This window comes from Sitodiplosis mosellana, unplaced genomic scaffold, assembly GCF_009176505.1.
Source record: "Sitodiplosis mosellana isolate CC-2019 unplaced genomic scaffold, AAFC_SMos_1.0 Smas_scaffold_1, whole genome shotgun sequence".
NCBI classification, from domain to species: domain Eukaryota; kingdom Metazoa; phylum Arthropoda; class Insecta; order Diptera; family Cecidomyiidae; genus Sitodiplosis; species Sitodiplosis mosellana.
Genome location: NW_022595244.1, coordinates 23,720,193 through 23,742,872, shown reverse-complemented (window position 1 = coordinate 23,742,872; position 22,680 = coordinate 23,720,193). Strand labels below are relative to the sequence as shown.

The 22,680-nt window shown below is 36.4% G+C and overlaps 2 protein-coding genes across 3 annotated transcripts; one reads left to right on the top strand and one right to left on the bottom strand.

Annotated features, from left to right (window-relative positions):
* Positions 1-1,751: 1,751 nt before the first annotated feature.
* LOC129580369 (uncharacterized) lies at positions 1,752-13,511 on the top strand. 2 transcript variants are annotated; one of them, XM_055470715.1, is made up of 7 exons: positions 1,752-2,574; positions 7,958-8,801; positions 9,899-10,103; positions 11,097-11,473; positions 11,557-11,702; positions 11,771-11,926; positions 13,040-13,511. In XM_055470715.1, the coding sequence occupies exons 1-7, from the start codon at positions 2,056-2,058 to the stop codon at positions 13,151-13,153; spliced, it is 2,361 nt and encodes a 786-aa protein (XP_055326690.1). In that variant the 5' UTR covers positions 1,752-2,055; the 3' UTR covers positions 13,154-13,511. The 2 variants fall into 2 exon arrangements, with proteins under 2 accessions (XP_055326690.1, XP_055326689.1); XM_055470714.1 differs by having other exon boundaries at positions 1,812-2,595.
* On the bottom strand, positions 2,589-7,397 carry LOC129580370 (carboxypeptidase B-like). The gene is made up of 5 exons (XM_055470716.1): positions 7,048-7,397; positions 6,055-6,243; positions 3,798-3,939; positions 3,191-3,716; positions 2,589-3,113 (listed from the first exon to the last, which is right to left on the bottom strand). The coding sequence occupies exons 1-5, from the start codon at positions 7,262-7,264 to the stop codon at positions 2,859-2,861; spliced, it is 1,329 nt and encodes a 442-aa protein (XP_055326691.1). The 5' UTR covers positions 7,265-7,397; the 3' UTR covers positions 2,589-2,858.
* Positions 13,512-22,680: the final 9,169 nt, after the last annotated feature.

Sequence of the window (22,680 nt, the reverse complement as noted above, 5' to 3'; positions counted from 1 at the left end):
AACTGTTTTAAAATGAAATATCCCATCAATTTTCTTAAAGTCATCCTTTTTATTCAAACTCTTAGATTCTTAATAATCATTTTTTTATTTATATAATTTCAAGTTTTTTTGAAAACATTTATTAACCGTAGGAAAGTGTGCAAAATGTTTGCGTTGAATCATTTTTCGTTTTGAAAAACTAATTTAACTGAATGTTCGAATAAATCTTTGTTGATTTTCTTCAGTCGTCTGACTTCGGCTCGAAGTTGTTCCACTTTATTCAGATCGGCTCCACTCATTCCATTCACAATTTCTCTTTCCTTTGACGTCACCACACTTTCTCCAACGACTCCAACAGTTTCATTAACAATTTCCACTTCAAATCGATAATGTTGTGACAGAGCCTTTGTGGCCGATAAAACGTTGCTTTGTCGTCAGTGTTTCATGAATCAAATGGTATTCTCTTGTGCGTGGCGGTGTTTGCAGATTGAATTCAAAAATGTTTCCTTCGATTGATCCAATGTAAGCTTTCGTATCTAAATTGTCAATTGTAATCGATTTGAGCGCCTCGGGAAACACTAAATCCAACAAAAGTGTGCCGGAGGTTAAATCGTAAATTCGGCATGTACGATCCAGTGAAACCGATGCAGCTAAGGCACGCATTTGCCAATGAAGATATAGGTAATTGAAAGTGTATGGTCGGAAAATGAATACAATGGAATTGTTTCCTGATTGCTGTAACCAGTTGCGGTTAAAATGCTGCTCAATTTCCAAACGAGCATCATTCCATCTTGACCAGCACTGATGAAATGTGACCCATCATCAGTGAATGAAAACGATGAAACCGTTTGATAATGCCGTGATAACATCGTCAGCATAACACCCAAACTGATTTTCCAAATGTAAATAATTTCACTGACAGCCGCTACGCAATAGACACCATCGGGTGAAACGGTAAGTGCTGTCACTTTGTCCGGAACGACAAATCGTAAATTCGGCTTGTTTCTGGCTGTTCACCGGCCAAATGTGTAACAATGGCTTTGAAATATTGGCTGGTATGATGAATTCTTGATTGAAAAACGAAAATCCATGTGGTGTTGTTGCTCCACCACCTAAAATATTTACATCGCCACAGTCAATAAATTGAAAATCGGTATGAATTAGACTGATTTTTTTTGTCACCTTTGTAAGTGCATAAAAGCGTTCCAGCCTGTGGATCCCATGCACAGCAGTTCCATAACGAACCATTTGCTTCACTTGTCACAGCCACTTCAATTAAATTGCTCATTTTTTCTCCAAAAAATCGTCATTTACTATTAACAAAACACACTGCCGTGTCGATTCAACAACAAACCGCACGTGTTGTTAAACTGATTTGAAGTTTCCAGCTGTCATGTGCTTGTGTTGTTGAGTGGCGACTCAGTTAGGGTCACTGTCTTGAGTTAGAATAAAAAAAATTGTTCGGTAATTCAATGGAAATGGTCAATATATTGACTTATTTGTTTATTTCATTTGTTTTTTCGTTTATTTTACGTGAAAATCTATTAATAGACAGAGAAATGCAAATGAAAAACTTTTAAATTGAATTCCATTCACCGAAAATAATTCGAATGTGCGACGCACCCTAATCATATGTCAAATGTCGCTACGAAGCATTTGTTCAGCAATTCAGCTCAGTTGTTTGACGCGCCTTTGGTATTCAGCATTTTTTCTGCCTAAATATTACGTATTTCGCTTCACAGTGTTTGTATTTTTACTTGTCAAACTGTGTACAAAACCAAGCACGAACAAAAAAAAACAGTGCATCGCGTCTGGTTTAAAGCGGATAGATTGCAATTTTCACAATAAATTGAAATAATTTCCCGCAAAAAAATTGTTTAATATGTGGTAAAAACGGTGCTATTCCATATAATTATAAATGTTTGTTAGTCATTTGTTCGTATTCTGTCCATTCATAGTGAAACACGTCCAATTTTTTTTCTGTTCTTCGACCGATTGTAATTAAGACGAAATGCATTCCCTTTGTTTTTAAAATGAAAACAAGTGTTATTTTGGGTGTTAAATGAGTAGGGAAAAATGAAGCAGCAACCAGAACAGGGTAAAGACACATTATTGTCGATGACTCAACCGCAGTCGGCAAACGGCGATGAAATTACCAATGGAAACAGTTCAATTATTGAGTTCTTGAATCAGGAGCAAAAGTGTTTAATTCCCACGGAGAATGATTTAACGAGTGAAGTGGATGTAGACAGTCTATTCGAGGAGATAAATCGATTATCAGACGAGTCAGATGAGAGAAGTGTCGATGAAATTCTGCGAGAAGCTGAATTATTGCTATCAAAACAGCAACAAATTGAATCCGATTTAAATCGTAGCGAACGTGATGAAGATGACCGCGATGAGAAAGATGTGGACGAAGCCCGCGAATCGAATGGGTTGAGTGAAAGTGTCATTTCGTATAATACATGGCATTTCAATGAGCCTTTGGAGACAATATCGGAGAAAACAACACCGCGAACAACAAAGTCGCAGAGTAGCGACAGTCGAGATGAGCAAACACTGCAGACAATTGACGACCTGGAATCCGATGGACACGTAAGTGCGGTGGAAAAATGCGTAAGTTTCGTGTTTATATCATATGGGTTTCATTTTATTCTCTACATCAAAATATAATAAATTAATATGGGATTGGCTACAATTAGATCCAAGCATACTACTTTTTTGTTGTTTTTGTTTTGGCTTGGCTTGGCTTGGCTTCGGGGATTTAATTTCCTACGCCAAATGCACAGTTGGAAAACTTGTTATTGCATTGAAAGTTTTTTTTTGTTTCTGTGTTTTCAACTTGATCGATTAATGATTAGCGGAATTGCAACAGCCTTCTATTCATCGGATCGACGAATGTTGGCCACCGCACGCGATACAGTATGAACAAATGTACAAGCCTCTTTGGCCGTAGGCTCAATGTATTGGGCAGGCAAAACAAAACCATAACGGCCCTTGTCACGCAATTCGATTGTGTAACTGTATTTAATGCCAATACTTTTGGCCCAATCATCCGAGCCACCCGCAGCTGGATACAGTAATGCCGCCGACGGTCCCACCGTGTAAACTTGATTGTCTAGATTTCTCATATTCTGTAAAAAATCATTGCAAAAAACACACGCGCTTCATCAATTAATGCTCTTTGTTTAAAATGTAACGTTTTACTCACCTGTGCACCTTCTTTGCCGACACGTTCCAAGTCTTTGTAATCGGGTGGTACAACATCTTCATAGCCCCATGGATGCAAAATGTATTGACCGTAACTGTGAAATGTCAAGAATGCGTAGAAGTTTTCACGCTTATTATCGAAGAATCGTTTGACAGCTGCTGTTTCAGGCTCGGAGAAAGCACCGCGTCCGGCATAAATTTCCTGGCATGGATTTGCTGAAGTTCCTTTGCCTCCCCATTTGTATCCATAGTTTCGATTCAAATCGACACCACCACAACGACCGGTATTTCCACCACTGCGATTTTTACGCCACAATCGATCGGATCGGTGTGTGTATTCATACCCGTCTGGATTATGCACCGGTAAAACATACCAAGTTATGCTACGAATATATGACGGCTGATCGTCCCAATTTTCCACCAAATCATTCACAAAGTATGTTACCGATGCCGGACTGATCCATTCACGCGCATGAATACCACCATCAATCCAAATTGCCTTATTTTTCGGATTTCCATCCGATATTCTGCAAACGGAAAATACAAGACGAAAATTTCAATCATAACTACTATCAACTAATGGGAAAAGTTTTGTTACGGTTTCGCACCTTAAAACTTTTAATGGTCGTCTTTCGTGCGAATATCCAATGGTTTGAATTGAACACAAGTCAGGGTATGTTGCAACCAAATAGTCCAAGTACGAGAAGATATCACTGAGTCGATGGTACGCACGCCATGTTAAACGATGACCTAAATGAATGACGAAAACAAAACGAGAAAAAAAAGACAACGACCACATTGCATTAATACAAATTAATTTACACTTTCTTTTGACAAACTTCTGCACATTCAACGAATCTCTCTAATTCCGAAACAAAATCTATCTCATATGAAACAGGTTTTACAAATTGTCACTGGTTTTTTTTGCGCTCGAAATGTTTTTTCGTATATTTAAAAAAAAAGCAAATCTTGAAAAACAACCATTGACCTGTTGACAACCATTGGAAAGAGAAATTATTTAAATGATAAAAAAAATGCTCAGCATGTGTTGAAAGAAAGTGAGAAGCAAACAAATTTGATTACTCTTTCTGATTACATATCACACACATTCATAATTTATGTTTTCATGGTCGTATTGTTGTTGTTGTCTTTGTCGATTTTATCTGGTCAATAAGAAGCAGAGTCAGTTAAATCACAGTCAAATGATCCTTATCAATCTTGAGTGATCGAAAGGAAATAAAAATGCATGTTGATATATTCGAAAAAAAGAAAGAATGTAGTTGAATGTGTTCATTACCCCATCGAGCGTCTGGCCAATTTTCCATTGCACCATCAAATGAATTATAGCCCATGTATGCACCTTTGAGACGTTGATAGGCCGATTTCGAAATGGTTTCGGGTATTTTATAGCTGCGCCACAAACCAGTAAATCTCGCTGTAAACAGTTTTATTTGTTTTGTTTTTGGTTTTTTAGTCTCTCTAATTTTCTTTGGTGTGTGTATGTGTCAGCTTGGATTGGATTAGGCAGAAGCAACAAAGTGTTATGTATTTTTTCATTCTCTAGGTGCGTATTTTCTGTCATTTCGTTCCGTGTGTAACAAACGTGCAAAAACTCCATTTGAATGTAAAATGCTTGTAATTCGAGTGTTTTGGTGAGGTGATTTCGGAAATTGCGAAATACTTGAGTTACAACATTTTATCAAGTGAATTAAAGCATGCCTTTTCTTTCTTTCCTTTCCCCCTTTTTTTCAAACGCAAACAGTTCACGCGATCTTTTCGCGCAAATATCGATCAAACAAAACTGTGAACATGGACTTCCTTCCCCAATGAGTGTTGTGAGTGATAAACTAAAAAATGAACATGTAATTCCGTAGACCCATTACCGATGCAAATGCGTTACTTTTAACGCTGGCGATGATTTTCCCCGACGCAGCCATTCTAATCAGCGTTTATGGCTGTATCTACACAAAATCAATCACATTCACACATAACAACACACACACACATACACAAACAGCGGCTGGCAAACAATCATGAAGGGAGCATTACTATGATAATTACCAATGTGTGTTATTGTTTCTTTTCGCTCTTTTGTTTTTCTCCTTCTGCCACGGTTCGGGCTGAGAAGGTGTGCCACATGCTTGCACTCAATGAATTTCATTTTTATTATTTCAATACTCCAATGAAACAGAATTTCATTTAATTGTAATCCATAACACGATGGGTGCAATTTGTTGGTTTTTAAATCACACTGTCACGCAAAGAACACGCGATTTACATATAACTCCGTGAACAGAGGAAAAAAACACACACAAAAAACGTATGCATTTTTACGTTCCAATAAAACAACCGTTAGTTCTGCGATGGTTCAGTTTATGTTCAATATTTTCTCAAAATGGTTCTCATTTTTCGCTTCTTCAACATATCCAACTGGAGGTTATTGTGCCTTCAACGCATTCAAATTGTCTGCGCGAACGGTGTTGACATTCTTTGAATTTACCCTCTTGATATCAAATTTACGTGTTTGCCACAGTTTGCCGTAAACAGATCGAGTAACGGAACGAGTCGCCGATCGTTTTGCGCATTTTTAAAATATTCACGATTTGATTTTGAGCCATAAAAATGTGCATAATTACTATATATATAACTATATTATGAATCTGTGTTAAATGTTTATTGTGGCTCCCTCGCCTCTCGGCGGCACTGAATTATTTATTTTAGTTGTTAGCGTGTGTGTGAATGTGATTGGCTGGTTTTCTTTTTGCTATCAAACTCAAACGAAAGTGTCGTTTCGTTCTGGTGCAGTTGTGATGTCTTGTGCGTCTTGTATCAATTGGTGAATTTTCAATATGTTTATTTACATACCGTTTCGGTTTTGGAGCGCTTCGATTTCCTCTTGCGGTGGATTCTCGGTTTCAATTTGCTTCTGCATATCGGCGATGAGAATTGTATATCGAATGTTATTGTCAGTTAACACTTGACGTACTCCATCGACAGCATCTTTTTTCAAAAAGACATCCACCTCTGAACCATTTGTACTCCACAGTGCCACATCTAAACAAAAACAAAACCAAAGCAAAAATAAAATTGTGAAAAAGCCAACCTTTACCCTTGAGAGAAAAAAAAGGAGTTGATAACGTTGAATCACATTTTGAATCGCAGCGATGAAAGTAATATGTCTTCTTATCAGTCAAAACAAAACCGAAATGTGGAAGTTGTAAAATAGAAATCACGTAGCTTAGTGATTGACGAAATACGTTTGCTTTTTGTCGGAACATTTTTTTTTTCTCGTTTGCAACCGATATGAAATAACACGAATGAAAAAAATGAACGATGAAAAAAAATATAACAAAAACATTGCGAACCACTCTCGTTTGTGGGCAGACAGAAACCTTGCGGGCGAAAAATTATTCTATGAATTTATATGTGCATTCCGTTTTATGATTTCAATGCAATAAAAAAGTATATAGAAAGGAAAACATGTTCCGTTTTATTGCGTACTCTCGCTTTCTTTCTTCTTTTGTTCAATGAACGCGGTCAAAATGAAAAGAAGAGAAAAAAACAGCAACCACAACACCATTCAAAGATGAGAACCCCAAAAGAAATATGTGCAATTTGTGTATCACGTGGTCTTGCGTTGAATTTTCACAATTAAACGGTAGCAAGCATGTAATTAATGCACATTAATGTGCAATATGGTGTGTGTGCCTTTTGTGTCTTGAAAAACAGATGAGAGTTATGAAACAGTAACATCATAATGTGGAAAACATAATTAAATTAATTGAACGTCTGCATGAAAAGCGTATTCAAGCGTCTCAACAGCATGCGGTTTGGGCAATTTATTTGAATAACACTAACCGAAATTTCTCTTTAAACCGATGACCACACGTTTGCTGAATTCGTCAGCAAAATTCACACTCCAAAGTTGTGCACCATCATATCGAACGGGCGTTTCAATATTGGCGATTGCACTCAAATTCTTCAATTCGGTAGCATCAAGAGCTCGTGGAGCGGCTTCAATCGATGCAAACAAATTGAAGACCGCAAATATTGCGATCAAGGAACACTTTTCCATTTTTGAAAAAATTAAAAAAAAACTACACAAATTTCCGAATATTTCAATCAGCACAATATTGTATTTGAAGAGAAAAAAATAAACCGAAGTATATGCTCGACCACGACCGGTCAGTCAACTGAAGCTTTGCTTACAGTGAGTTCGGCTTTTATAGACTATCGGCGCATACGCTAGTACTTCTTCGCACCGGCCATTCGCAACGAAGATACAAAAGAAGGAACAGATTCGATTTGATTACAAAAAAAAAACAAGAAAGAAAAAACCGGTGGCGGGGGCAAACGGTAACGTTCGATTGGCAGCTCAACGAGCGCGTATGCGAAGATGTTACTGAAAAAATGTGAAGTGAATTTCAAATATTACATACATTTTTTTCTTCATTTCAAAAGTAGTTAGCGAGAGTATACGATAAGAAATGTGAAACCAAAACGAATAGCAAACAAATCGCCACTCTTTTCTTCTTCGCAGAATTTATTTTGAGAACATATTTGGTTAAATCACATGTTAAGACTAAATCTCACCATTTCTACACACGGCCAGTCAATTGCACATTTGCGCAGAATGCAAATTAGTCTCTTGACATCTTTTATGATCGTAGAATCAGTTTAATGAGTAGTCATAAAGTGACAAGACATATGAAAGTGCCAATAATTACTGTATACTAATAATTGACCATATTCTGTTTATTGTTTACAGAGAGACCAAGTTCGTACGTCACATCGTACGAAAATAGCCACACCGACCAAGAACGCAAATCAGAAACGTAAATCCGAACCACAGCAGCCAATTGCAGCATTACACGCACACATTGCGGTCGATGAATCAACAACACTCGAACTGGAAATACCGGATAAAAAGTCTCCCGAATCGACAGCGATAATCGTAAATGAACTTGAAAACAATGATCGAGTGAACGGCAATGGTGTTAGCCGTGATAACGATTTGCCAAAGACCTGTTACAAAATCGAAGCGAATGAGTACGAAGACGAAAATGGTGCGATGTCGCTGCCAATTTTATCGAAACCACGATCGAGCCGTTTGTCTTCAGTTGCTACACTTGTTTCGCCCACGACACCGATCATTTCGGCGATATCAGCGTCCAGCTCATTCTCGTGGACACGCGAACGTGCACTTGAGCAGCAAATTGATAGCTTGCAAGAAACTTTAAAAGACACCGAAGAAAGGCTGCATAGTTTGCGCTTGCAGTACGACAATGTGTCGCACATGCATCGATCGATGCGAGATAGAAATCATCAAATGCAGGAGGAAATGGATCGACTGAAAATTGACGCGCAACACCTACGTGACTGTGCCAATATACTCCGAAATGAACTGCAAGCTGCGCGAAAAGATCGCGTCGATGCTCTTGAGGTACAGACCATGCTACAACGCGAACTGGACACAGCCCGGGAAGAAAAGCGTCGTGCTACCGAGGAAGTTGGGTCAAATGAGCGCCAAATATTGGATTTGCAACGACAATGCAAAGAAATGGAACGCATTTTGGCACGCAAAAATCCAGACGCCATGCACATGCTGTTGGGTGAGTCGGATTTTTAGCACTACATGAAATGTAGAGCTACTTATCTGCTTTTTTTCTTAATACTTTTTGAGTGATGAAACAAATTATGGTGAATTTGAATTTTATGCTCATATTTTTTATTTAATTTAACCCTCCAATGCATACAACCGCCTCTAGACGGGCAACATTTGAATGCCTGTAGAACGTAAACCGTACATCGGATCACATTGCTTCAAAGGGAATTTTTATTCGTCAATGTTTTCTCTTCATTTTTGTCGTTGGCAATATTTGTCTATGTAGTGTGATTGTAAAGTTATTAACAAAAATGTGTGCAAAAACAAAAATTTGACAAAATAAATTATTTGGTTTCCAAATTAGACCAAACATGTGTTTTAAGATTGATGAACATCTCAGCATTTCGTAAGGCACGGATATATCCGAGCATATCGACGACGCATACAGTGGCGTGCGTTGCTAGAATGTGTATGTTGTTGCTGCGTGCAGCCACATCAACTGAACACACTTCAGAACACATGTTTGAATTAGACACATTTTTGACACTTTTAAACAATGGATTTGATTGTTCTCTGATTAATGTCAGTCGTATTTTCTGACTAAACCATGAGGAATTCAGGATTATGAATATTTTTTTAAATATCTATGGCCAAAAATCAACCAAGTACCAGTACTCCCAGCCCTGGGAAAAATTAATGCATTAGAGGGTTGAAACAGGTGCACTAACGCCAATCAAATTTTTATTATCAAATGTTGTTTAAAAATTACATTAATTTTTCGTATAATATTTTCTGAGTCTTGAACAGAATTAAAGTGATTTTATATTCTATGCTTATATTATTTAATTTAAACCAAAGGCAGCATATTTTTAAAAAAAACCGAATAAAACCAAGATCTTGTAATTCATTTTGCAAATAAATATATTACTTCAAAGTAACTTTGATGAAATACATTTCATGTAGTGCGCCAAAAAATAGTTTGTTGTGAAACAACAAAATAGATTAAGTAACTAAAAACTCAAGAACTGCGGTCTTGTTTATTACTGTGATTTCAGTTGAATTATTGGACTATTCCATTTTATTCAATTTTTTTTTATTTCATAGGACCAGGAGCAAAGAAAGCTGAAGATCAAGCCCAAATGGCGACCGCTCGCCGTCATTTAGAACAACGGATTGCGCAACTCGAAAACGATGCCAAAGAACAAGATCGCAAGGCCCAACTTATATTAGCTAACGTTCAATCACGCTTCAGTTCGGTGCAATCAAAGTATGAAACGCACATCAGTGACTTAGAAACGCAAGTGCTAAGGTAAGTTGCACAATTATTCATCAACATTTCGTGCGGTGAACGGGCTGAGAATAACATTATAATGAGTAGGAAATCCCATTGTATATTTTGATATGCATATTTTTTCTCCTGTAAATTGCAAACTAACTATCTCGTCTTGATAGCCTTATACTATGTAATTTATTGAATCTGTATTTAAAAAATGCACAATACACAAATGTGATGAATTAATGGAATTGAAAATTGAGCGTAAAATCCAAACAATTTCTTCAGATATTTTAAAAATTAATCTAACATCTGATCAATGCTGTCCAAGCCGTTTTCATCAATGGAATGGATAGAATTTTCTATTTTCTGTGAGTTCATTCAAGTCGAGCGTCAATGTGCAATGTGCCTAGCTCGCAACGAAGTTCAGATTCAGAAAACGTGAGATAATGCATTACGGCGTGTGAAACTAGAGAATGAAGCCTAAAAAAACATGAGTGGAATCGAAAATACAATGGAATTTTGGTACAATGTTTTTAAATGAGAAAATTGTATTCAGATAGCAGACGACTCTATCACTCGTTTCATTTGATAAACCAATTTCTTCATTTATCAACGAAATATCAAATTCCAAGTAAATCTTTTTCGTACCGAGAAGAGATGTGATAACGCCGTATCATTGTTATGCAAACAAGATTCGACAATCGACATGATTCAGCGAGAGCTGCCAATTCAACCAACAAACATGTATGAAAAATATCGCTTTGAATCGATAATTCAATGAACAAGCCATTGATTTTGTTGTCATTGCCACAATGTTACTCTTTCTGCCATTTCCTGCTTGCAAATCAAGAATTTTCAAAAAGAACGTATCCTGCGACCAATAGTTTGGACAGCACTGCTTTTGATGTTATTTATCCTATTTTCAAGCGATTATAATGGCAAAATAATACTCTAAATGACATTTTTGATGTGTTTTGACACAAAGGCTATATATAAACTTGATAACATCTAATCGAATATTTTCAGTTTGCAGCAAATAAATCAGATCTTGCATGAGAAAATTGAAGCGCAAGCTCAGCTGAAATCGCCCAATAACAATTATATGATTGATCAGCAGTCGTGTGGCACTCAAACGCTGCCGTTTGCCGATAAGATGTCTTGCATAACAGCCAGTGTATGTACGCAAACGGAACCAAAATCACCGACCGTTTCTCCAGCACCGAAGGCACCCACCAGAAAGCCGGTAAAATCGGTCACTTCGACAAAGGAAGAGACACATCTTCTGGCAACAGTCCGAGGGATGCGCGTCGATTTGGTAATCAAAGAAAAGGCATTGCAACGTCTGACTCGTGAGCTTGACGATTGCAAGAAAACGATAAAAAAACTTCAAAAGGAGAATGAAAGTAAGTGACACATTTCTCTTCGTCCAATTTTTTAAATAAAAATTAATAATCCAAAAACGTAACCAAAATAATGTCTTTGACAGGTAATCGCGGTGATAAGGCTACAAAGAAACCATACGATCCGGCACAGTTCACCGAAAAATCCAATCCGTCTAATGCTCAATTACAGGAAAAAATCAAATTACTTGAAATGGACTACAAATCGCTACACGATAAGCGACTGCAAGATGTAAGCCACAAACTTGAATTGAATTCAGACTGAAAAATCGAAATAAAACAATGTTTTCATAATTTCAGTTGAAGATTTTGCAGTCAGCGCATGAACGCGAACTATCTGCCAACAAGGAGACCGTCCGTCTTTTGGAACAGCGTTTAGCGGAACGTGATGAGGCGTTTGCCATCATTCAGAAACACAATAAAATCCCGATCGATTATTTTGCGTTGAAGGCGAAGGTAAATGCGAAAAAATCATAGCATTCAACATTACCATCATGCATACCGCTTAAAAAGCCAAACTAATAGACAAAATTTACACCCAAAACACCCAATCATATGATTGGCATTACGCAACCAAAATTTACTAACAACATGCTTCTTATTTGCACTTGAACGTTCACAATTGGCTTATCATTTGGAGACGATGACGAATGTAGCTCATCAGCTTTTGATGATAGTCAATTTTTTTCAGCTGATAGTGTAGTTATGTGATAACAAACCACTTGAAATTCGGTCAATTGATGAAACTGAGAAGAGACAAAATTTGCATATTGTGGTTTCTTTTTTTTTGAATCACCGTTTGTGGTTGATAGATTTCATTAATTGCACACACTTTTTTTGTTGGTTTGTTTTGTTTTTTATTCTGATGTTGAGGTCATGATTGTAGTGAAAGTTGACACAGTTAGTGTATAGAGATAACATTAATTTATCCATGTTTGATTTTTTAAGTCAGTAATTGTTAATTTTCCACAATTTATTGTTCGAAATCAGATACCGTCCGGGTTTGGTAGAGAAAAAAACCAACACAAACAAAAGCGTTTTGACAACTTTTGTAAATTCCAGTCTGTCCATATGTTTTTTTCTCTTTCCCGCGAAGTTTGCACTAGATTAGAAACACTTCACTATGTCCACATTGAATCCTCAAAGTTCAATCTTCTGTGATAAATGGAAAAAATGAATAATGTATGTCACGACAGAAACTATTGTAAATTCAACCGAAAAGACGGTTAATCTTTATTTTGTGTTTTTTTGTGGTTGTGAGAATTTAGTATAAAATTTATAATATTATTGTAGATGAAATTTAAGATATAGGTTGGTATGTGCTAAGCTCAGCCTTGCTAAGTTTAAAATTGTTACCACGAAAATTTCCGTTTTATTTTGGTTTTGCAACACACATTAAACTAACATTTATTGTCATATCACACATTCAAATTACACGTTTTATTGGCCGAGACTAACAGCAAAATTCACTGCCACAATCTTAACGAAATTACTATTTGGAACACGATGTTTGAGAATACATTGCAAAGACGAAGAAGAAGAAAAAAATAAACAAAAACACAATTTTAGGTGTCATCGCTTGAACGAAGACACACTGAACGTGAGCAGCGGCTTCATATTTTAGTTGATGCACTGAGCAAGGGCCGTCTTACTGGGTCATTTGATCAACGTGAAGGTTCTTAACTATACATCGATGGAAACTGCCTGGCTCGAGAGAAAGAGTTTACGAAAGCGTGAGCATTTTATCATGTACGAGTTTCGAAATCCCAAATTCCAGGCCGAATTTCGTTGCGCGGCGAAAATTATCCAGATAAATAAATGTCTTAAATAGTATGTAGTTGAATTTAAGATCTGTGTGAAATGAACAATACAATTTTTTTCTTGCATTTACTCTATATTTTGATCTCAGTTCCAATGTAGGACTTTACCTTGACCAAAGATTATTACTTTTTCCTTATTTGAATGATATTTTTTTTATTTTCAAAACTTTATCAAATAGACAATGAGTAATGAATAAATGACTCGATAAAATCACTTAAAATTCGTAGTTTTACTTAAGTAATGTTGAAGATTGTGTAAGTTTCGAAATAATTTTATAAGCCTTGTTGTTACAACAATTGTTTACTATTTGTGCTCTACTTTGACTCGAAAAAATTTCCACTTCGAAATCCCCAACGAATTCCAATTGCGTGAATACGAACGACCTGGTCAAGATTCGCTTCATTTGAATTCGTAGTTGTGTACGTTGCAATTGAAGTAAACTCTGGTGCAATTTGCATTAACTTTGTTCTGATTTCGATAAGAATGCTCTAAAAAAGGCCGTATTGATCCAATTCGGCTGGCATGTGAGTATTCAAATGAATCGAAGCGTAGTTTCAAGAATTCGACCATGCCAATAGTTGCATCAATTGTAATTAATCGTCTTCAAAATTTATCGCAGTAAACTTAGATGGATAAAAGGACAGCAAAATCCAACGATTTCAACGGCAATTTGGGTTCAGATCAATCAAATATCCACCGAATGTAAGTAGAGCGGTGATGACGTTTCCAGGTTAAAAAGTTATGCGTTCGGATTTGCTGGAACAGAAAACTTCAAGGGGGATTTTACTATCGTTAAACCTGATTTAATTTCATGTTTATTCTTTCCATGCGAACATCCAGGTGATGTAGCGAACAATTCGCTTCCGCTTTTGATTACATTTTTAATGAGTTCCCTTTTCATTCATTCCACGAAAATCAATGTCGATTAGAACACTTTTCCATTTCATCACTAGAGCCCGTGAATATTTCATTAATGAAAGAGTGGCTGCGTAAAATCCATTGAAAATTCATTCAAAAACAACTTTAACTTAGGGTTGAAAAATGCGAAGAGAGGTATTTTATTTCCATCAATCAATCCAAAAAAAATGTGTCACTGACACAAATGTACGAATTAAAAAATCGATGATTTCTCAGCCTGTCGATAGTATTTGGCAATACTCACATGCTACATCAAGCATTGTGGTTCTTCATTAAGCATCAAATCACACATTGAAACTGAATTCAATAAACAATTTGGATTGAATTAGTTCCATTCGGCAACCGTTGGCATATTTAATTTATGCAAATGCATAATCCATATTGTATAATTCACAGTTGCATCGGCACCAAGACATGATACGTATTTAAGACATTGGGCAATGGGCATGCAATATTTTTTGGTTCACTTAGCATAAACTCAAATGTTCTGTGTGAATGCGGTTATCAATTCTAATCTCGACCATTGGTCAAATGTGAGCATATATCTATCGAACGATCGACCCCATTCAAATTGAAATTCGATCGAACCGCTATAATTAGGTTAGTATGTGGATATAGTATGTGCTGATAATGTTCATTCTCTTATTTTAGAATGCAATTGAAATGTGCAAATGTTTGCAATTCAATAGACGTAATTTGAGGGTAATTTTGATAAAATGTTGGCTTTGAAACAAGATCAAATCAATTTAAAGTCACTTGTTTTTTCTTTATTTTCTTGTACAGAATAGTTTAAATCAAAATGTATCAAAATAATAATGGACACACAACTTAGAATCAACGCAAACCGAGAGGGCTTGAATTGATGCTAATATAGGTATTTGACACAAATTCGGTTCAAAACACCATGTTAGAATCAATCATGACTCATTGGAGAATTAGGCTGCGTATGGTATTAACAGAGGCGGCATCGAACGGATTTTTAGCTAACACAGCTTTGTTAACACAGAAATCATGCACACGATTTCTCTGACACTCAAGAAATTTGCATACATTCAGGCGATTCGAATGATTTTTCGTATACGCAAGAAATACATTGTTAACATAGCACATACGGCTTCATTGGTTAGAATACAGATTGAACTTACATTAGATTGAGAAACAGGCTTAAAATTTATGGCATCTCATTCGATTTGCTTTTAGTTCGCAAGTACGATGCACCACGGAACACAATGCGGATATTCCGCGGATAATGAAAAAAAAGTTTTGAAACTACGAAACAATACAACTGTAAAATAAGTTCTCAGCTTCTGGCCTAGTTTTTGAACATACAGAAAGTTTTCGCTTTTTTCTTCGAATAAATTGCATATGGAAATTAACCAAATGCCGATACGAAGATGATGCTAATTAAATTTTATACGTACATATGTTGGAATTTAAAATGAACGAAATATCCGTAAGATAGTAAGAATGTCGATATTCTGTAAGATTTAAGGAGCAAAGTTGAACAATGTATCAATTGTTAATGTAAGCCGACTTAATAGTAAACTGTACGATGAGCTGTGAATCATATGATCCTTAGAAAATTGATTTCGACTTCCGTTGGGTGGAATTCGTCTGGGGAATTCCACGTCATGATCATACGTTCGCAGGAATGAGATTCAACGCTGGAGATGTGGTTTAGACGAGCGACTTGGAAATGAAACCCTAACCAGTATGGAACTTGGTTGTTTTTACCGTAATTCGTAAAACAAGTCGTAAAACTTAACTTCGTATGCAGTATTTTCAATAAATTAGGACATCGCCGAACATGGAGATGTAACATTTCGAGCGACTTCGAGTCGATTATGCAAGTGATGAAAATTTGACGAAAACATGCTGTATAAAACATTTAGTGCAATAGTCTGTGTGCCGAATGCAAAAGGGAACCATAATTTAAATATTCCGTAGCTGAATGCAAATTGCACAGCAAACTTATTTATTCAAAGTAAATGGTAAGTTTGAAAATTCGATTTTGTACTTTGCAAATGTAAAACCGCTTGATAATCAAGTTCTCCGTGTCAACACAGAAGACACTAAGGGGGAGAGAGAGAGTTGTATTGCATGGAAGATCATCGGGTGGCAAAGTGCGATGTACAAAAATAAACAAAACTATACAACGAACGGAAAACGTGGAGAGCTCTTATGGTCAAATCCAAAAAACCAATTACCATAATTGCATTTATCTAAGTCCATCTTTAACACGCGCTGGAAAAACACTCGGAAAAACTAAATTAAGAATAATAATCAGACCGAATCTCGTTATTTGTATGGTACACTATGTGTTCAATGTTCATTATAGTTACATGGCGATTCTTTGCTGCATTTTCTCCCTCTCGCTCACTCTCTCACACACATACACTATCCATGCTGTGTATATCCCTTAAGCCGGAGCAGTTTGTGTAACTTGTGATTTTAAATCAACGACAGCATTACCGAAAAGAACGGAAAAAATAACAAGAGCTTGTTGTTTGGATCTCGGTAACCCGAGCTATGTTCTAACCAGCTACTACATTAATAGCAAATAGCGAATGTAAATAGAGATGGAACGCTAAAGATAAATTACATTCAATTTAATACGACTCAGATTAGTTGTTTATGATTTGACGGAAGTTCCAATTGTTTGTGTGTTTGCTGGCTGTACGCTCTCGCAAAATTCATCCGATTTCTATTTATCTATCTCTCTCTCTCTCTCTCTCTTTCTCTCATTCTCTCTCTCACTCGCTACAATATATGTTTATTCTGATGTTGAATTTGGAATTTGTTCTATTTTTCTATGGATTTTGATAGTGTTCTTGGTTTGGTTCGGCATATTTGCGTTCTAATGGCTATAAAGTTCGTCCAGTGCGTTGCCATCGTCCAGAGTTCTGGCTCTATTTTTCTACTCATGTTAGCATTTCCTAACAACATCATAGTTTTCATAAAACAACTTGTACAAACGAGTGCGAACAACAGAGGATGGAACGATGTCGGCATTCGTTTCGGCGGAAGGGAAAGGCGAAATAAATTTTAATTCTTTGTGTGGTTTGTTTCATGCATAGAAATGCATTTGCATGTAGTAAGTGCAGAAGTGCATACATTAGGGTGGCCCAAAGTGTACACTATATTCGAATTTTGATCGTAGCACATGCTTGAATTATGAGAATTGATGTAAAAACTTCGTGTAAAAATTTTCAAGCGGCTAGCATAACGGAAAGTGCTGCCAGAAATTTTGTATAGCTTAGGGTGTAGAAACTATGAAGTTAATCAGTAAAATTGCCGATTTCTGACATATTTTCACATATTCCCACATATTTTTCACCTTGTGGTCAAAGACTCCAACACCTATAATATAAATATACAGTATTTAATTGATTTCACGTCATGTTTTGTTCATTTTTAGTGGAAAATATGTAATTTTTGCCAAAATTTAGAAAGTTTTGTATGGGAGGTACCCGTAGATCGCTTTAAAATTACTTCAGACTTTCTGGGATTCCATTGTTTGGTAAAAAAAATAAGATCCTGAAAGTTTCATGTTGATCGCATCTGCACAAGTCTTGTTTTGGCCAATAATTTTATTTGAAATTTCCTAAAACTTTCACTTCGGCTATGACAGTCTAATGCAAATTATCACAAAACCAATGAACATATTTAGACCTATAACGCTTTAATTCTTCGTATAATCTCTCTCTATGAGATTCAAACAAGGGACTGAACAAATCCAATCGATATAAGTCATTTTGAGCCCGTCAAAGTGTCGAAAAATGGTCAAATGGCCGAACTTTTCACCTAATCTCCGTACAAAAATTTCTGTAACATTAGATAGAGATATGACAACAACGCATGTTATAGCTTAAATGAAAGATATTAAAGTCCTCTTCCATATGGTCCAAATATGTTCATTGGTTTTGTGGTAATTTGCATTAGAATTTCATAGCCGAAGTGAAAGTTCTAGGAAATTTCAAATAAAATTATTGGCCAAAACAAAACTTGTGCAGATGCGATCAACATGAAATTTTCAGGATCTTATTTTTTTTACCAAACAATGGAATCCCAGAAAGTCTGAAGTAATTTTAAAGCGATTTACGGGTACTTCCCATACAAAACATTCTAAATTTTGGCAAAAATTACATATTTTCCACTAAAAATGAACAAAACATGATGTGAAATCAATTAAATACTGTATATTTATATTAAAAGTGTTGGAGTCTTTGACCACAAGGCGAAAAATATGTGGGAATATGTGAAAATATTTCAGAAATCGGCAATTTTACTGATTATTTTCATAGTTTCTACACCTTAAGCTATACAAAATTTCTGGCAGCACTTTCCGTTATGCTAGCCGCTTGAAAATTTTTACACGAAGTTTTCACATCAATTCTCATAATCCAAGCATGTGCTACAATCAAAATTCGAATATAGTGTACACTTTGGGCCACCCTAGCATATATATATATACACACACACACACACAGGCAGAAAAAAATCGGAACTGTTTAATCTGAATCACTGTATAACGTGTAGATACAACAAGGCAACTACTACTGTGTGTATGGTACACAAGTTTGGGATGACGTTGAATTGTGAACTCGAGCGATGAAAAGAAACAAAGCGTCGTATATATTGGATTATAAGAGAGACAGAGAAAGGGAAAGGTCAAAACTTCCATCATTATTCAGAATTTTATGACCTGTGCTGGCTTTATCCTACATTGTATGCAAGATTATTTCATTTTCACTTTATTATCAATGTTCATGTTCGCCAACAGTTAACAAAACAATTTTATCGTTTTACTGCGTAATAGCATTCCAACACTTTGATTGAATGTTGTGCCTGTAGGCATTGCAAAATTCGCATCAAAGAACATTTTCCTATTCACACACACAAATGAATTTTATTCATTTTCATTGCATTCTACGAATAATTCACAAGCGCCTGTAGAAGAATCATACGAAAAGTTATGCGAGGGAGTAAGTAGGTGGGTGGAATTATTCGAATATGAAATTGACCAAAATTGCGAGCGCCCGACTCAGCTTGGACCATTGGTGCATGAAATTTTTTATTCCTTCTTGGAATTGAAAATTGAATCAAATGACATCAGTTAAGACATATTTGCAGCAATATTTCGATATAATATTTCGATGGTATTTCACAAGTGAATGCGGTGCGCAATTATTCATGCAAGAGATTGTGTTGAGTATTACAACAGTGATGCATTGCAAAACACCCGAACACAACACAATACAACAACAACAACAAGGAAAATACGTTTCATTCACACTTGGAGCTTCAGCAAATGGATTATATGTTTTGTGTACAATATTCATTTGATTAAATGTCACCGCATGCATCTGCAACTGACACCATCCAAATTTATTTATTTAATTGTGTGCACTCGAGTTCGAATAACTATAGCTTCGCTCGAGTTGAGCACGCACAATTCTTGGGAAATAACCACTCGCACACGCAAACACATACACACACACAACATGGCGTGTTGAAGTGTTTGGTGATTTTGTTTTGCGTCATAAATAACTGAATATTAAGTGGAATCGAACATGTTCACAAGGACATACCATCAAAATAAAATGTTATTTTCGGTTTTCAATTGCAGACACTTTCTTGTTCGCAAAAATTATTTCATCGTAACCGATACTATATGTGTGTGTGCGAAAGCGAGTGTTGGTGTTGTCGACGAGAAATATTGTGATATTGAACACCAACAAATCACCTTGTGTATTCATTGAAGAATCATATTAATAATAATTCCGATAGGGATGTCGTAGTACCAGAGACCATATCAATTTGAAGTGCATGTACATTACATACATCTGCCACCGACATAGAGCCATTTATTGTTTTTCTTCTCGGTGGATATGAATGAACGAACGAGCGAATTGAATGAGTTGTCACTTGATAGTATCGACCAAATGAATTGACGACGACGACAGCAACAACGATTGATAGGTAAGGAAGTTTCCATGTAATTGCCGGATGTTCTTTGTTCTACTCCAACTACAACTTGAAAATAGCTAATGCTCTACGAAAGAAACAAATTCGCAGCAAACAACAACGACAACAATGTCAGAACTGATGCAATATGTCATTCATTTGCACACCCGGTCCAACAACATTCAACCATAATAATTCATTCGCACTTTGAACCATATTGCAAAATATTGACTCTAACTGCCACTCTAACCTCGGCGATATATATGCATGTGTGCGTATGTATTCAGTAATGTTGATGATGGCATCGTAATGACGATGAAAAATTACACATTTGATTTGGAGTATGTGCGCCGCCATCACCGTCATCGTCTCCTTCGTCGCATAATGATTTCCTCGCTGCGCCGCATGTGCACAAGATATGCAACTGCAAATGTCTTGTAATCCCATTTAATTGCTCAATGTGCTTTTCACTTGTGATACGACGGCATCGAGTGTAGGTGCTAGAAATGAACGCACCACTTAAGTTAGCATAGGCCATCGAAACATACCTACGGTACCCCTGCATGCCATCAGATCATATGAACGCGTGAGAATAAAAGACTGACGCTACCAGATTTTTCGCAAAAGCGGGATAAAAATCAGTTGCACGCAAAAGAGACATTTCAAAAGGTTGCAAGAGAGAAGTATATTGTTGTTGTAATCACGGCTTTAAAATTCAAAATGCGACAAAATAAAATGTTCCGTTTGCGTGTAACCTTTTGGAATGTCTCTTTTGCGTGCAACTGATTGTTATCCCGCTTTTGCGAAAAACCTGCTAGTGTCAGTCTTTTATTCTCACGCGTTCATATGAATGGTTTGGAGCGAAAATGTAATATAGAAAAGTTAAGCGGAAGAATGTCAAATGAAAAGAGATGGCTATATAGTTCACTATAGTTTACTATACAGTTTACTATATAGCTATCCCTTTTCCGCTCATTCATCATCGACATTTTTCCGCTCAACTTTTCTGTATTACATTTTCGCTCCAAACCATTCATATTATATTTGAGTGGCTTTGTTCCGCCTGAACAAAGCTTCAATTTGTAGCAAACATGAATTGTCTGTGGAAATACGAATTATGGGCAATAATAGAGGTGAAGGATTATTTTAAACCGAACCTTCCACAACCTTTTTATTCACACATATAAACATCATTTTTCGAACTAAACTTTCACACACAATGCCGCTTTTTTTGCCTGAAGTGGATTTGTCGGCTCAAGTATTTCCAATGATTTGATATGAATGAACTCAACACACTAGTACATGTTGATAGAGTAACCCCTGCAGGGTATGTAACATGTTATTGATTTATAAAATCTATCGCACTGCACTGCCGCTGTCAAGCAATAATTATATCTCAATACACGACACACATGATTTATGACCATCTGTTTTACATGGTAAATGCAGTCGTTGCCATAAAATGTATAATATACTAATACACCTGAATTGCGGCTTCCGAATATTCTACAAATTTTAACAAATGCCAAGCAATCTAATAAGCGCTGTATTTAATGTGCCATTCGTCATGTCCCAATAGAGATGTCCACGAACCGAACATTTTCGCATTTTCGTTCGTTCGTTCGCAATTTTTGTTCTTCAGAGTGATACATATTAAATCAATGAATACATTCATGGCCATCAGAGGGCACCTGAATATGTTTCACTACACACAAACAGAGAGTTTTACACACAAACAGCTAACGCAGAGTTTGTATGTAGTCGATGTAGCTGTACACATCGCTGTACACATCAACGCACGCCACTTATACAGTGACTTGCGTCGTTGATATGCTGGGATATATCCGCTGCATATGAAATGCTTAGATGCTGAGTCATCCGAAAACGTATGCTTGAAGCAAACGCAAGCGACATTGAATAAACAGCAAGGTAACAGCAAGTGTCCCCAGTATCGGATAATGTGGCAAAGCAAGCAGAAAAATATCGCGTGATATTAGAGCGATACCTGCCTTATGCAATATTGAAAATATGCTTTTTACGCAGATTGGTAAACAGCTCCAAATGCAATTCCTTCACATGAAAACTCATTTTCTTTCATTAACTCAATTGTTTCTAGGCTTTTGAAACTGACAAACATTAAACAGAACATTTTTCATGCTTTTATGCATGAAACTTACACCTTTTCAATTTTCTTTTGAAAATGTGCGAACAAGCGAACGAACATGCGAACGAACGAACAAAATTGAAAATTGATTTTACTGCGAACAGTGTTCGTTCGTTCGTAGAATTTTGTTGTTCGTTCGTTCGTTCGCAAAACAAAAAAAATTCTACGAACGAACGAACGAACGACGTGGACATCTCTAGTGCCCAACCATAAGGTTAATATGTGTAATGTTATCGAAAGTGTAAATGCACAGTATGAAATGTTAACAGCAAATGCCATCATCTTTGAATGGCGACGATTCAAATGAAGCTCCTGTTTGCTCATTGTTTAACTTGAGATT